This window comes from Pleurodeles waltl, chromosome 4_2 (assembly GCF_031143425.1).
Source record: "Pleurodeles waltl isolate 20211129_DDA chromosome 4_2, aPleWal1.hap1.20221129, whole genome shotgun sequence".
Taxonomy (NCBI): domain Eukaryota; kingdom Metazoa; phylum Chordata; class Amphibia; order Caudata; family Salamandridae; genus Pleurodeles; species Pleurodeles waltl.
Genome location: NC_090443.1, coordinates 515023244 through 515040615, shown reverse-complemented (window position 1 = coordinate 515040615; position 17372 = coordinate 515023244). Strand labels below are relative to the sequence as shown.

Sequence of the window (17372 nt, the reverse complement as noted above, 5' to 3'; positions counted from 1 at the left end):
TCATCCTTGCAGGGATGAATGCTGGATGCGTAACCTTCTCCACTTCGACCTCGGAGAATCGCCGAATGCTTAAGTCTACTAAATGCTCTAGCTCTCCTGACCTCAACTTTTTGCTCGAATGATCCATGCAGCAATATTTCAAAACATGCTTGATAGAGGAACCCGCTTATGTAGAGTTCTGCCATTCTCCAGGAATTAACTAGTGTTTATAGGTCGATTCTTGCACAAAGTGGTCACTATGGTTAATATAGTAACAGGTTTATTCAGTCTACAGAACATCGACATATCCATCTTTCATGCTTTCTAGCATGCATCAGTAAGTTTACCTCTCATATTGGCCTAGTCAATGGAATACATACGGCAAACTAGACGTGGCAATATTTCATTTTGCCCTGATTGAACAGCTCTTGAACCATTTTTTTTTTTTTTTTTTAGACCGTACAACTTATGAACAAGTAGGGTCCTAAGCGTCATACTCCACTAACCCTATTTCAACAGTGCATTAGCTACTTACCATCAAAAACTGCTACCCCGGCTCCACGTCTGGCTACGTTCATCGGTGCAACGAGTGTCCAAGTATTGTTCTCTGGATTGTAGCGTTCCACAGAGTTGAGGCAGTTCCAGGACTCCGCACCTCCAATGATGTACAAATACCCACCAAGTTCACATACCGCGGACTGATGTCGCCCTGAGGAACAAGAGGGGTGTTTTACTGCATTATGCATACTGCAACCAATTCCAATGGAACAAAATGTAGCACTTTAAGTAAATTTGAACAGTTGGTCAGCTTGATTTTCTGTAACAAACATTTCATTTTACTGTTCAATAAATTAAAAGAAGTCTTTATTGTAGGAGCTCTTTGAATGAATGGGGGAGAAAAAAAAAAATGTTTCCTTTGAGGGGACACTAAAATTTGAAAATGGTGTACCCTAACTCAGATGGTAAATCAAGTTTTAACTTAGGCTAAAGAAACACTAGTCATGGAGTTAAAAGTAAAAACGGATTAACTTACGAATGTTAAGTGAAGCACAACTGCTCCATGATCTTGATACTGGTTCGAACACATCGCAGTTCTTAAGTCCTTTCTGGCCATATGGATCAGAGCCACCAACGATGTATAACTTTCCTTTTAAAGCACACACTCCTACAACAAAGAATGGTCACATTACCAGCAGAGAACTCACCTGAAACGAGTTCATTAATCGGCATTTGTTCAAAGGAGAGCAGTTCTGAAGAGCGCAGTGACATTACAGAAATAGACTAGCTTTCTATATAACATTTACAGGAAATCTACATCAGTGTATTGCCCAAACCTACTGCACGAACCAAGGAAACTAGATAAACAATCATTTTAGAAATGCACAAGATGGCGATTTCAATCAAGCAAGGAACCTGCTCTAATGATCACTACATCCCAGATAGTGAGATATTCCAACAACGGAGACACAAGGGTAATCCTAGTAAAAGCCCCTCCTTCAAACAAGCAGGACAGTATTTCTAAAAAGATCTGTCACATCCAAATCCAGGGAGTGCTGAGCGAAGTCAGTGTTTGGTACATCACGTACGCATCTCGTGTTATGACAACCTAACAGAAGTTGGGACCACGGACAAATGTGCCCCGACATCCCTATAGATGCCTGGGTAGATAATGGAAAGCCCCATTCAAAGCATCTTCAGATTCAGTTCACTGTAGGATTTATGGAGCCACTAATAAAACCAATAACACCTAGAATGGGTACGTGTAGTTTTGTTCATCTGCAAGTCACGAAGTGGTCTCTTGCTATACAATATATATTTATATGGAAAATGTCACTTACCCAGTGTACATCTGTTCGTGGCATGAGACGCTGCAGATTCACATGCTGTGCATTATCCTGCCATCTAGTGTTGGGCTCGGAGTGTTACAAGTTGTTTTTCTTCGAAGAAGACGGAGTCACGAGACAGAGGGACTCCTCCCTTTCGGCTCCATTGCGCATGGGCGTCGACTCCATCTTAGATTGTTTTCCCCGCAGAGGGTGAGGTAGGAGTTGTGTATATAGTGAAGGTGCCCATGCAATGGAGTAAGTATGTATGTACATAATGTGTATAAGAATAGTATATATTTACAAATTTCATTCAACTTAGAACGGCTACAGGCTCCCGGGGAGGCGGGAGGGCGCATGTGAATCTGCAGTGTCTCATGCCATGAACAGATGTACACTGGGTAAGTGACATTTTCCGTTCGATGGCATGTGTAGCTGCAGATACACATGCTGTGCATAGACTAGTAAGCAGTAATCTCCCCAAAAGCGGTGGCTTAGCCTGTAGGAGTTGAAGTTGTTTGAAATAATGTTCGTAATACAGCCTGTCCTACTGTGGCTTTTTGTGCTGTTAACATCTACACAGTAATGTTTTGTGAATGTATGAGCGTAGCCCATGTGGCTGCCTTACAAATTTGTCATAGGTATATTCCCTAAAAAAGCCATTGAGGCACCTCTTTTCCTAGTGGAATGCGCCTTTGGTGTAATAGGTAGATCCTTTTTGCTTTAATATAGCAGGTTTGAATACATTTCACTATCCATCTAGCAATACCTTGCTTGGATATAGGATTCCCTGCATGAGGTTTTTGGAAGGCTACAAATTGTTTTGCGTAACTGTTTTGTTCTGTCAATGTAATACATTAGTGCTCTTCTGATGTCTAACGTATGTAAGGCTCTTTCTGCTACTGAGTCTGGTTGTGGAAAAAAAGACTGGGAGTTCCACTGTTTGGTTTAGGTGGAATGGTGATATAACTTTTGGTAAGAAGTTTGGATTTGTACGGAGAACCACTATATTTATGTATTTGTATAAAGGGTTCTTGTATAGTAAATGCTTGTATTTCGCTTACTCTAAGAGAAGTGATAACTTGGAAGGTAGCCTTCCTGATAGCTAAGTATTGCATGTCACAAGAGTGCATGGGTTCAAATGGTGGTCCCATGAGTCGTGTTAATACAATATAGAGGTTCCACGAAGGGACTGGTGGTGTTCTCGGGGGTATTATTCTTTTTAATCCCTCCATAAATGCTTTGACTGGGATTCGAAAGAGCGATGTTGAATGTTTAATCTGCAGATAGGCAGATATTGCTGTGAGATGCATTTTAATAGAAGAGAATGCTAGGTTAGATTTTTTTTTAAGTGTAGTAAGTAACTTACAATGTTTTTTGCAGAAGCATTTAGTGGTTGAATTTTATTATTGTGGCAGTAGTAAACAAATCTTTTCCATTTGTTTTCATAACAATGTCTTGTAGTAGGTTTCCTAGCTTGTTTAATGAGCTCCATACATTCTTGTGTAAGGTCCAAGTGCCCAAATTCTAAGACTTCAGGAGCCAGATTGCGCGATGCTGGATTCGGGTGTCTGATCTGTTTGTGTTGAGTTAACAGATCTGACCTGTTTGGTAATTTGACGTGAGGTACTACTGGTAGGTCCAGCAGTGTTGTGTACCACGGTTGGCGAGCCCAAGTTGGTGCTATGAGTATTAGTTTGAGTCTGTTTTGACTTAGTTTGTTTACCAGATGTGGGAGAGGGGGAAAGCGTAAGCAAATATCCCTGACCAACTCATCCCTAACGCATTGCCCTTGGACAGAGGGTGTTGGTACCTGGACGCAGAGTTTTGGCATTTTGCGTTCTTTTGTTGCGAATAGGTCGATTTTTGGTGTTCCAACGTAGAAAGTAATCTTGTAGGATCTGGGGATGAATCTCCCATTCATGTGTCTGTTGATGATCGACTGAGATTGTCGGCCAACTGGTTTTGAATCCCTGGGATGTATTGTGCTATTAGGCAAATGTGATTGTGAATTGCCCAATGCCAAATCTTTTGTGCTAAGAGACAGTTGTGACAAGTGTGTCCCTCCTTGCTTGTTTAGGTAATACATTGTCGTCATGTTGTCTGTTTTGACAAGAATGTGTTTGTGGGCTATCTGGTTGAAATACTTTCAATGCTAGAAACCCTGCCAACAGTTCTAAATGATTTATATGCAGTTTTTTTTTAACGTCCCATTGTCCCTGTATACTGTGCTGGTTGAGGTGTGCTCCCCACCCCACCATGGAAGTATCTGTTGTGATCACGTATTGAGGCACTGGGTCTTGGAATGGTCACCCTTGGTCTAAATTTACAGGGTTCCACCACTGAAGCGAGAAGTGTCTCTGGCGGTCTATCAACACTAGATCTTGGAGTTGCCTATGCTTGTGTCCATTGTGTTGCTAGGCACTGTTGTAAGGGCCGCATGTGTAGTCTTGCGAAGACATCATGCCTAGAAGTTTCATTACAAACCTCACTTGGTGGTGTTGGTTGCATGTTTAATATTATATTTTGGAAGGCTTGTACTCTTTGTGGACTTGGAGTGGTAATCGCCTTGTGTCAAGTGTTGCTCCCATGTATTGTTGTATTTGGGATGGTTGTAGATGTGATTTTTGGTAATTTATAGAGAACCCTAGTTTGTGTAGAGTTTCTATAACAGTGTGTGAAGCAGACACTGTTGTTGAGTGCTGGTTTTTATTAACCAGTCGTCTAAGTAGGGGAATATGTGCATGTGCGGTCTCCTTATATGAGCGGCTACTACTGCAAGGCATTTTGTGAATACCCTTGGGGCTGTTATTCCGAATGGTAACACCTTGAATTGGTAATGCACTCCTTGTATTACAAACAATAAGTATTTCCTGTGAGAAGGATGTATGGGTATATGGAAATATGCATCCTTTAGATCTAACGTTGACATGTAGTCCTGTTTTTTTAGTAAGGGAATCACGTCTTGAAGTGTTACCATGTGGAAGTGATCTGATTTGATGTAGAGCTTCAGAGTTCTGAGGTCTAATATGGGTCTCAACGTTTTGTCTTTCTTTGGAATTAGGAAGTACATGGAGTAGACACCTGTACCCGTTTGATGTTTGGGCACTAGTACTATTGCTTGTTTTTGTAACAATGCTTGAACTTCTAGCTGTAACAGGTCTAAGTGTTGTTTGGACATATTGTGTGCTCTTGGGGGCACATCTGGTGGAAAATGTATGAATTCTATGCAATAACCATGTTGGATAATGGCTAGGACCCATGCGTCCGTAGTTATGTTTGCCCAGTTGTGGTAGTATGCAGTAAGTCTCTCTCTCTTCCCCGCCCCCACTGGTGTCCCCCCCCACTGGTGTTGAGTGGTGGGGGTTTGTGACATTGAAGTCACTGTTTGGCTTGAGGGGTTTTAGGACTTTGGAATTTCCCCCTTGCTTTTGGGAATTTTCCACCCCTGTATGATCCTCGATAACCACCTCTTTGGTACTGGCCCCGATATGTGGGTCTGGCTTGTGAGGTGGAAGGCTCTGGTTTGGGAACGAAACCCCCCTCTAAATTGTGGCCTTCTAAAAGTGCCTCTTTTGAGGGGAGTAGAGCGCACCCATGGCTTTGGCCGTGTCAGTGTCCTTTTTGAGCTCCGATTGCCGTATCCACCTCCGGCCCAAACAATTGTTCTTGGTTAAACGGCATATTTAGCACAGCTTGCTGGATTTCCGGTTTAAAACCTGAGCTCCTTAACCATGCGTGCCTGCGAATGGTTACCGCAGTGTTCACTGTCCTTGCTGCTGTGTCTGCTGAGTCCATTGTAGACCTTATTTGGTTGTTGGAAATCGCTTGTCCCTCCTCAACAACCTGTTGGGCACGCTTTTGGTGTTCCTTGGGCAAATGCTGTATTATATGTTGCATCTCGTCCCAGTGTGCCCTGTTGTAGCAAGCCAGTAGAGCCTGCGAATTGGCAATCTGCCATTGACTGGCTGCCTGTGCTGCCACCCGCTTGCCTGCAGCATCGAACGTCCGACTTTCCTTGTCAGGCGGTGGTGCGTCTGAAGATTGAGAGTTTGCTCTTTTTCTGGCTGCTCCCACGACCACCGAATCTGGTGTCAGTTGCTGTGTTATAAACACAGGGTCTGTTGGTGGTTGGGGGGGGGGGGGCGGACGGAGAAGCTTTATATTTCTTCTCCATGCTAGGCGTGATGGCTCTGCCTTTCACTGGGTCCTGGAACACCTGTTTGGCATGCTTTAGCATGCCTGGGAGCATTGGCAAACTTCCGTAAGAGCTGTGAGTGGATGCCAAGGTATTAAATAAGAAGTCGTCTATCGGCTCCGCATGCATTGCTACATTATGGAAAGTAGCTGCCCTTGATAACACCTGCATATATGCAGTGCTGTCCTCTGGTGGTGACGGCCTTGCCGGGTAGCAATCGGGACTGTTGTCTGAGACCGGTGCATCATATAAGTCCTATGCATCCGGGTCATCTTGTGTCATCCCCGTGTGTGTTGGCGACTGCATTTGGGGTGTTGCTACTGGGGACAGATGTGGTGAGTGCTGTGGCGAAAACCTTGGTGGTTTGTCTCTTGCCACTTTTGCTTTTGGCTGCATTTCCGCCTCCTGGAATGCTAGCTTTCTTTTTATTTTTATTGAAGAAAGTTTGAATTTTGCCAGTCTCTTTCTGGATGTGCAGCCTCCTTTGAGCATGGTCTGGCTCTCCCATGCCTAATTCCTGCTAAAATCTGTGCCCTTGCATTTGGCTGGAAAGGCTGTGCTCTTGTGTAGGAGCCTATTTTCGGCTCTGAGGCTGCATGTTTCGGTACGCTCTTTCAGCTCAGAGGAAACCTTTTTAACTTTGAGGGTGTCAAACTCTCGACAGAGTTGTTTCGGAGCCAGTATCTCGACCGGAGTTGGATGTCTTCGGCTCTTGGGAGGCCTTTTTCGGTGCCGATGTTTGGTCACAGTGTTTCTGGGTTAAGCCATGGCCTGTTGGGGGTGGCATCCCCTTGGCCTTTATAATTTTGGAGTGAGTCTTGGCCGGGGCAGATTTACACAGTTTTTGGCTGCTCCGTTTCGGAGTCGTCCGATTCGTGAATGGAGAATATCTCCTCTTCCTCGACGTCGTTCTGTTCGGCCGGTGTCTATGCCATCTGAAGTCTTCTGGCTCTTGGATCGCATAGGGTCTTCTTCAATCGAAATGCCCAGCAGGCCTCGCAAGTATCCTCCCTGTGTTCTGGTGATAGACACAGATTACAGACCAAGTGTTGGTCTGTATAAGGATACTTTGCGTGGCAATTCGGGCAGAAGCAGAAGGGGGTCCGGTCCATGAGTTTCGACGATGGACGTGGTCAGGTCGACCAGGCCCCACTGAAGAGTGGAAGCCCCGAAGGGCCGCCAGAGCGCTTCTTCTTTCGGTGTTGATATACTAACACTAGAACCGAGCGCGAACAATACAGTTGAGTTTTCTGATGAATAGCTAACTTTCCCAATTCGAAATACCGAGCGAAGAGGAACACGTCTGAACCCGATGGTGGAAAGAAAACAATCTAAGATGGAGTCGACACCCATGCGCAATGGAGCCGAAAGGGAGGAGTCCCTCGATCTCGTGACTCAAAGACTTCTTTGAAGAAAAACAACTTGTAACACTCCGAGCACAACACTAGATGACAGGATACTGCACAGCATGTGTATCTGCAGCTACACATGCCATCGAACACACACACACACACACACACATAAAATAAAATCAAAAAAAGTCAATAAATTAAACATTCATTTGTTTTAGTTTGGTGGTTTAAACTGACTTTAGTTAGGAGATTTTCCAGTAACAGTAAGTGCAAAATTAGGGCAGTGAGTAAAGCAACAAAGGGAAAGACCGGGAGCAAGTTCAGTACTGCCCAATAAAACGTCAAGCGCCTGTCCCTTTTCAGGACAAAATGGTAAACGCTCACCTGCGTTGCAGCGATTAGTTCTCAGCTCTGGAACTGGAGTCCAGTCATCTGCATTTGGATCATACATTTCTCCACAACTCAAGTCATCGGACTGGCCATTTGATCCACCTGCCACATACAACTGTCCCTTTAAAAATTAATTTAAAAAAAAAAATAAGTAAAAAAAAAAAAACACACAATTAGAAAATGAAAAAGAAATAAAAGGGGCAAGAATCACTTAAATACTGATCCATTCCAAACATTCTAATTTTTTTTGGTAAAGATTGTCAAAGCACTCCAGAACACAAAGGTGCTACATTTATTGAAGTTAGGCTATTCATTCCAATGGTTAGAGAAATAATGCCACTTAGCCACAAACACAAGATCGTAAATATGTAAGTAAAAGCAGGGAGTCCCATAATCTAACAATATGGTTAGTGTGGTTGATAAACAAGTTATTTACTTCTGGTAATGCCTAATCTGGTACAGAGTTATTTGAGTTGTAGATTGCTTCTCTTAGAATCCACCCCCCCCCCCCCATCAGTCTGGAGCCAGATATTATTTTGAGCAGTATCCCTGCGCGCAGTCAGGTGGTGTCTGTCAGCTCTGCGTCCACTCTCGGTGTGCCAGATACAACACTGCGGGACCTACATAGGCGCTGTGCTGATTCTTTTTTCACAACTTTCCATTCCAGAAGTGCTGAGCCATGAAGAACACTGACCACTGTTGTGTCAAAAACTAGAGCCCTGAAACGGAAGTCCCTATCATTCAAAATCAGTTGGCAGAGCAGTGAGGGTGAGTCAGTAAGGAATCTGCAACTAGAATAAGTCTCTACAAGATGAGGCATTACCAAAGGTAACCAACTTTATCTGATAAATAAGGAATCCGCAACTAGAAGTCTTAGACTAGATACCCAAGCAATACCATCCCCGGAGGGTCTGTGAACCAAGATCATACTAGCAAGTCCTTAGGACCGGACTGTCCAGGGAGTAGTGTTTGGTGCACGTGTACAAGAATGCCCAGGTTGTCTCCCAACATATCCAGGACTGGTAATCCGCGTGTTAATGCAGTGGTTGCAGCTGTTGCTCTGGTGCTCTGGTAGAATGCACAAACCTTCATGGGGTTGCTTTTTAGTCAATGTGTAGCACATTTTATTGCAGAGAACGACCCATCTAGAGATAGTTCTCTTCTGCACTGCCTGACCTTTCTTTGCACCCACATACCAAACACAGAGTTGATCATCCACCCATAACTTTGGTAAGCGGCTCTCCTCTTTCTTAGAAGCATGTGAGCGTGTGTAAAAAAAAACACAAAACAGCAAGGTGATGGATTGGCCTACAAGAAAGGACGTGACCACTTGGTGCATTAAAAAAAAAACAAAAATCCAGAAGTGCCTAAGGGGTAGCGCTTTCGGATCTGCACTGGCTGGCGTGGAAAGAAGAGAACTGACATGAGCGCGCCAGGGTGGCGCCTATATAGATCCTATGATACCATATCAAGCGCATACGATGCTGGACACTAAGCCAACCAACGCCACCCAATGGCACACAGGGGTACTGCGAATCAAATCACCAGATCCAGACTGACACCTTGGGGAAATTCTAAGGTAAGGAATCTGAAACTAGGAGAATCCGATAATGTGAGCAGCTGTAGATGGGCTGTTTACATATTAAACTGGTTTATGTTGTAAAGATGGAATTTTCGCTCTAACACCACCTGTTAAAAAAAAAAAAAAAAAAACACATTACTACTGCCTTATGTAGGAATGCATTTTGTTTTTTTTAAATTAAAAACAAGAAACGATTAGTAAGGCTCCAGGCACAAAAGGTACTCAGTCCTTACATTTGCTCATTCCTGTGCTGTTGAGTTTTAAAATCAGTATATTTATTTATCAAGTGGAAATACAGAAGAGGAAGACTTCAGAGTTCTACCTTAGTCAACCTGATGGAATCCGAAGTGCCCCTCTGCTCACAGGAATTATATGTGGCATGGTTAAGTTTATTCTTCTAATATCTTCAATGTTGTTTACTTCTGCATGTGACAATATAGGTAGCTTTACATGTGTGGACACCGAGTTACAGGCAGTAAGGTAGGAGAACCAAGAGTCTTCCCTCCATGTTTTTGTGGACCCGCTTGACTATTTTAGCATTACTGCAGTCCAATGACTGCAGAAAACAGATGCCCACGTTGATATGCAGCAGATTTGGGTGAGGAATGTTTGCTAGGAACTCTGTGGAGGTTTTCCTTTTAGCGTGCTTCCAGTAGTCGGGTCACTTTCTTTGGACAAATACAAATCTAGTGCCCATCTAGATACAGCAGTGTAGTCTCTGGGCACATGTATGTGCTATACCAGAGATGCTGCAGAATGGAAGTACTGATGAACAGGGAGTATTGATGCACAGAATGTGCACTTGAGCATGACGAATGTGAGGTGGGTTAATTCACGAGGCTTTACAGTTAGGAATATGAAACCCAGACTGCAGCTGCACAGGTAATTATGTATTTAATTGGGCAAGAAAATTCCTTTCACTGCGATACCCTGAGCAATTTCAAAACATTCAACCCATCCCAATCACCACAATGCTGGAGGGAAGGTGAAGAATGAGGCGAAGAGACTATGAAGTAGCATTATTGGGAATAATCGCCCTTTTTGCAGGATCGACCCAACTTTTATTTTTGCAAGATTTAATGTTTATTTCATTGGGAACACTGGGGAGCTGAAGTCCAGTGTGCCAACCCTAAAAACATGTAGAATTAGCTGATTGGCATATTTAACTGCCTAAATGCAAGGTTGATGGAATTATGTGATTGAGCAGCCGTGGCGTATGCTGCATATTTATGGACCTCCGGCATTTGCCACCACTAATCTGAAAATTTTACCCAAGAAAAGTTTCTAGCTCAAACGATTCAAAAGCGACAAACTGCAGTGACATTAGTTGCCGTGCAGTAGAAGGCCCTTTGCAAAGAGCGACTGGTCACCTTCCTCTATCTTATTGCAATGTTTTGTTTTAAACTGGTACTACACTGAGGTGCAACCTATGCCAAAAGGGTAAGTGTAAAAATGACAAAAGAAATAAGTATCAGACAGTGCCACTGTATGCTACAAATTGCATTTTCATGGTGCATAAATTGGTCATCTCCTGCCATATAATTCCAATGACCCTATTTGTTCCTATTATATGGTACCAAGGTCCTGCAAGTTAAATGCCACTTATTGACTGCAGCATCTACCGTGCCACCACTAAAGAAAAGAAACAAGTGAGAAACCAGGACTCTAGGTCTGTCACTGCACCCTAGCTGTGCAGTGTTTGCACAGCAAATTCGATCTGACAAGATACCTTTTAGCAGGCCAAAACCTTCCTTTTTATGGGCAAGCTTTGATACAGAAGATAAATTGGAAACAGGGAGATCGGTCCCTAACTGACTGAACCCTAATAACCTGGCCTCCACAACTAAAGACACCCCTACTATGATGGGAACCTCGATTACTACCAGCATTACTTGGTGGCCTGCTAAGGGGCAGATTTGGAACAGAACCCTCCCCTCAAGGAGATCTCCTCCCCCCCCTTACTTACACTTTGTGCCAGGTCCAGTTATCCCTTAGTGTAGAAGAGGTGTTTCTAGCAGCTTAGGCTGATAGAAGGTAGCTATGGCAAAGCAGCTTAGGCTGAACTAGGAGACATGTAAAACTCCTACTATACCACTGGTGTCATATGCACAATATCATAAGAAAACACAATACACAGAAGTACTCAAAATAAAGGTACTTTATTTTTATGACAATATGCCAAAAGTATCTCAGTGAGTACCCTCAGTATGAGGATAAGATATATACACAAGATATATGTACACAAACCAAACTTATGCAGGTAATAGCAAGACAAATAATGCAAGAAGTGTAAAGTTACATTAGATTGTGCTCCTATTGCATAGATATAGGGGCAACACAAACCATATACTCCAAAAGTGGAATGCGAATCACGAATGGACCCCCAAACCTATGTGAGCTTGTAGATGGTCACTGGGACTGAAAGAAAACAGGGAGGGTTAGAAAAATAGCCCACCCAAAGACCCTGAAATGTAGGTGTAAAGTGCACCTCTACCCCCCAGAGAGCACAGAAGTCGTGATAGGGGGATTCTGCAGGAAGAACACACACCAGCAATGCAACAGTGGATTTCCGGACCTGAGTACCTGTAAGACAAGGGGACCAAGTCCAATAGTCACGACAGTGTCGAGAGTGGGCAGGAGCCCAGGAAATGCCAGCTGAGGGTGCAAGGAAGCTGCCACCTGTTGGAAGAAGTTTGGAGTTCTGCAAGAAAGAAGAGGACTAGGAACTTCCCCTTTGGAAGATGGATGTCCCACGTCGCGATGAAGCTTGCAGAGGTGTTCCCACGCTGAAAGACCGCAAACAAGCCTTGCTAGCTGCAAGGGTCACGGTAGTGGTTTTTGGGGGCTGCTGTGGCCCAGGAGGTACCATGATGTCGCCACTTGGAGGAGGAGACAGAGGGGGAGCCCAGCAAGTCAGGGAGCCCTCACAGAAGCAGGCAGCACCCGCAGAAGTACCTGAACAGGCACTTGGAAGAAGAGTGAACCAGAGTCCACGCGAAGTCACAAAAGGGAGTCCCACGGCGCTTGAGGACAACTCAGAAGGTTGTGCACTGCAGGTTAGTGTCGGGGACCCAGGCTTGGCTGTGCACGAAGGAAATCCTGGAAGAGTGCACAGGAGCCAGAGTAGCTGCAAATCACGCAGTACCCAGCAATGCAGTCTAGCGTAGGGAGGCAAAGACTTACCTCCCCCAAACTTGGACTGAAGAGTCACTGGACTGTGGGAGTCACTTGGATAGAGTTGCTGAATTCCAGGGACCACGCTCGTCGTGCTGACAGGGGACCCAGAGGCCCAGTGATGCAGTCTTTTGGTGCCTGTGGTTGCAGGGGGAAGATTCAGTCAACCCACAGGAGATTTCTTCAGAGCTCCTGGTGCAGAGGAGGCAGGCTACCCCCCAGAGCATGCACCACCTGGAAACAGTCGAGAAAGCTGGCAGGATGAAGCGATACAAGGCAGCTAGTAGTCGTCTTGCTACTTTGTTGTGGTTTTGCAGGCATCCTGAGCAGTCAGCGGTCGATCCTTTGGCAGAAGGTGAAGAGGGAGATGCAGAGGAACTCTGATGAGCTCTTGCATTCGTTATCTGGTGAGATCCCTAAAGCAGAGACCTTAAATAGCCAGAAAAGGAGGTTTGGCTACCTAGGAAGGAGGATTGGCTACCAAGAGAGGTAAGAGCCTATCAGAAGGAGCCTCTGACGTCACCTGCTGGCACTGGCCACTCCGAGAAGTCCAGTGTGCCACAGACACCTCTGTTTCCAAGATGGCAGAGGTCTGGGACACACTGGAGAAGCTCTGGGCACCTCCCCTGGGAGGCGCAGGTCAGGGGAGTGGTCACTCCCCTTTCCTTTGTCCAGTTTCACGCAGAGCAGGGCTGGGGGATCCCTGAACCAGTGTAGACTGGCTTATGCAGAGATGGGCACCATCTGTGCCCATCAAAGCATTTCCAGAGGCTGGGGAGGATACTCCTCCCCAGCCATCACACCTATTTCCAAAGGGAGAGGGTGTTACACCCTTATAGATGCCCCCTGTATACCAGTTCAAACACAAGTGTTAAGATGACCAGTTCCTGCCAGCCTGCCACAACCAGACGAGTTTCTGGCCACATGGGGAGAGTGCCTTTGTTACTCTGTGGCCAGGAACAAAGCCTGCACTGGGTGGAGGTGCTTCTCACCTTCCCCTGCAGGAACTGTAACACCTGGCAAAGAGCCTCAAAGGCTCATGCCTGTTACAGCACCCGAGGGAATCCCAGCTAGTGGAGATGCCCGCCCCTCCAGCCACTACCCCCACTTTTTGCAGCAAGGCTGGAGGGGATAATGAGAAAAACAAGGAGTCACCACCTACCAGTCAGGACAGCCCCTAAGACGTCCTGTGGTGACACCTGCCTTAATAAATCCTCCATCTTGGTTTTGGAGGACTCCCCCAATGGAAATAGGGATGTGCCCCCCCCCCTCCTCCCCTCAGGGAGGAAGCACACAGGGTGTTGCCACCCTCCAGAACGGTGGCTATTGGCTACTGCCCCCCAGACCTAAACACCCCTAAATTGAGTATTTAGGGGCAACTCCAAACCCAGGAAATCCTGCAAACTGAAGAAAGGATTGCTGACCTGAAAGCCCTGTGGCGATGACTGAGATAACAAATGACTTGGTCCCAAGCCCTACCGGCCTGTCTCCAGACAGAAAGAAACTGCACAGTGACTCATCCAGCGGGACCAGCCACCTCTGAGGACTGCCCTCCATCTAAAGGACCAAGAACCACCAGAGAACAGCGGCTCTGTTCAAAATCATCAACAAGAAACCAACTTTAAAGAGACTAACTTACCACCAGAAGTGCGAGTCTTCGCACGCTGCACCAGACGCCCCCGGCTTGAGTTCAGGACAACCAACAATCCAGAGCGGACCCCCAGGCAACTCCAACGTGGACACCCTGAGTAGACCTCCCTGCACCCACACAGCGATGCCTGCAGAGAGGATCCAGAGGCTCCCCCCTGACCACCTGGTAACAAAGAAACCAGACGCCTGGATCAAGCACTGCACTCGCAGCCCCCAGGACAGAGGGGAACCATCTACCAGTGCAAGAGTGACCAGCAGATGGCCCTCATCCTAGCCCAGTTGGTGGCTGGCCCAAGAACCCCCCCACGTGCCTTGCCTGCATCGCCCGTGACCCCAGGGCCCCTCCATTGTTTAACGACAAACCACACCTACTTTGCACACTGCACCCAGCCACCCCTGTGCTGCTGAGTGTTGTGTGCTCCCCCCCCCCCCGCTCTACAAAACCTGGTCTGCTCCTGAGGACGGAGGTACTTACCTGCTAGCAGACTGGAGCACCCCTGTTCTCTATAGGTGCCTAGGTTATTTGGGCCCTCCTTTTGACCTCTGCACCTGACCGGCCCTGTGTCGATGGTGCAGTGGCTTTGGGGTTGCCTTGAACCCCCAACAGTGGGCTGCCTATGCCCAGGAGACTGAACTTGTAAGTGCTTTACTTACCTGAGAAGCTATTACTTACCTCCCAAGGAACTGTTGATGTATGCACTGCGTCTACTTTTAAAATAGCCATTTTTACCAAAAAACTGTGTATACTACGGTTTTAAATCAAAGTTATATACTTACCTGTGTGAAGTACCTTACAATGTATGTACTTACCTAAAATTAAAATCTCGTGGTTCTAAAATAAAAGAATATTTTTCTATATAAAAACCTATTGGCCTGGAGTTAAGTCTGAGTGAGTGTTCTCATGTATTGCCTGTGTGTGTACAACAAATGCTTAACACTACCCTCTGATAAGCCTACTGCTTGACCACTGGTTTGTAAATTATGGTCATTTGAGGACAGGAGAGGCAGCATCTAAACGAACAATATCAAGATGGATAGTTTCTTGTATTGTTAATGCTTACAAGTTGGCTAACAAACTACTAGCTAGACCTAAAGCGCATTCCACAAGGGGAAAAGAGGCTACTGCTGCCCTCCTTAACAATGTTCCAATATCTGAGATTTGTAAGGCTGCTACATGGAAGTCTGTACATACATTTACTAGACATTACTGTTTGGACTCAGTTGCAAGAGCAGATGCCCAAGTGGGGCAGGCCTCTGAGAAATTTGTTTGCATGATACATATCTATTCCTGCACTTCTATTAGACAGTCCGCAGAGTTTAGGGATGGGTTTGCTAATCTATTCAATGTTTATGACTATTGATGAGGATCCCCTGGAAGAGAAGGATAAGTTACTTACCTGTAAATCCTAGTTCTCTTCCACGGGTATCCTCATCAAAGTCATAAACAACCCACCCTCCTCCCCGGACGCACGTCTCCTAGAAGTGCAGGACAGGTCAGTTCTTTTTTTTACGGTGACAATCTGTGTAACCGATTCGAAAGATAGTCTAACTGAACCAACTGTCACCTCTCCTTCACCCGAGGCATGGGGGGATACTGGAGGTGCTCAGGGTCTTAAAGGCACGGTGCCAAAGTTTTTATGGTTCTCCTGTGTTAACCTGCATGCAGCCTATTGGCTAAGAATGCTCCATTGTTTTTCAATGTAGTTTTTTTCTCTAGTGATTACTACTGCTTATTTCCCTAAGCCCAGTTTTAAGGGCTTGGGTAGATATTTATTCTCTATTGTAATTTTATAATAATAATAAAAAAAAAACTTCATAGAAATAAAGCATTTTAGCCTGTTTATGATTATAGCCTGCATTGCTGTTTTACACATGTATATATGAGTTTAGAATGAAAGATATGTCTACTAAAAATGCTATATGGAAAATGTCACTTACCCAGTGTACATCTGTTCGTGGCATTAGTCGCTGCAGATTCACATGCTGTGCATAGTCCGCCGTCTGGTGTTGGGTCGGAGTGTTACAAGTTGTTTTTCTTCGAAGAAGTCTTCGAGTCACAAGACCGAGGGACTCCTCCCACTTTGGTTCCATTGCGCATGGGCGTCAACTCCATCTTAGATTGTTTTCCCGCAGAGGGTGAGGTAGGAGTTGTGTATGCTAATAATAGTGCCCATGCAATGGAATAAATACGTATGTACAAAATGAAGGTTTAATGTAATATATTTACAAATGTACAAATGTTCAAGATCTACTTCTAAACGGCTACAGGCTCCCGGGGAGGAGGGTGGGCGCATGTGAATCTGCAGCGACTAATGCCACGAACAGATGTACACTGGGTAAGTGACATTTTCCGTTCGGTGGCATGTGTAGCTGCAGATACACATGCTGTGCATAGACTAGTAAGCAGTTATCTCCCCAAAAGCGGTGGTTCAGCCTGTAGGAGTGGAAGTAGTTTGAAATAAAGTTCTTAGTACGGCTTGACCTACTGTGGCCTGTTGTGCAGATAACACATCTACACAGTAGTGTTTAGTAAATGTATGAGGCGTAGACCATGTTGCTGCCTTACATATTTCGGTCATTGGAATATTTCCGAGAAAGGCCATAGTAGCACCTTTCTTTCTGGTTGAGTGTGCCTTTGGTGTAATAGGCAGTTCTCTTTTTGCTTTAAGATAGCAGGTTTGGATGCACTTTACTATCCATCTGGCGATACCTTGTTTTGAAATTGGATTTCCTGTATGAGGTTTTTGAAAGGCCATAAACAGTTGTTTTGTCTTCCTAATTTCCTTTGTCCTGTCAATGTAGTACATTAGCGCTCTTTTGATGTCTAATGTATGTAGTGCTCTTTCAGCTATTGAATCTGGCTGTGGGAAGAACACTGGTAATTCCACTGTTTGGTTTAAGTGGAATGGTGAGATAACCTTTGGTAAGAATTTTGGATTTGTTCTTAGAACGACCTTATGTTTGTGTATTTGAATAAATCGTTCTTGTATGGTAAACGCCTGTATTTCACTTACTCTTCTTAGAGATGTGATGGCAATGAGAAATGCAACTTTCCACGTTAAGTATTGCATTTCACAAGAATGCATGGGTTCGAAAGGTGGACCCATGAGTCTTGTCAAGACAATGTTGAGGTTCCATGAAGGAACAGGTGGTGTCCTTGGTGGTATAATTCTCTTTAGGCCCTCCATAAACGCTTTAATGACAGGTATTCTAAATAGGGAAGT

General features: G+C 45.1%; 1 protein-coding gene across 1 annotated transcript in view; it reads right to left on the bottom strand.

Annotated features, from left to right (window-relative positions):
- The window catches only part of IVNS1ABP (influenza virus NS1A binding protein), a 62580-nt gene that overhangs the window by 10603 nt on the left and 34605 nt on the right, over positions 1-17372 (bottom strand). The window contains exons 12-14 of the mRNA XM_069232007.1: positions 7737-7863; positions 1013-1144; positions 515-688 (exon numbers count right to left, since the gene is read on the bottom strand). Of these exons, the coding sequence (XP_069088108.1) occupies positions 515-688; positions 1013-1144; positions 7737-7863 (433 nt within the window). The remainder of the gene's footprint in view (positions 1-514; positions 689-1012; positions 1145-7736; positions 7864-17372) is intronic.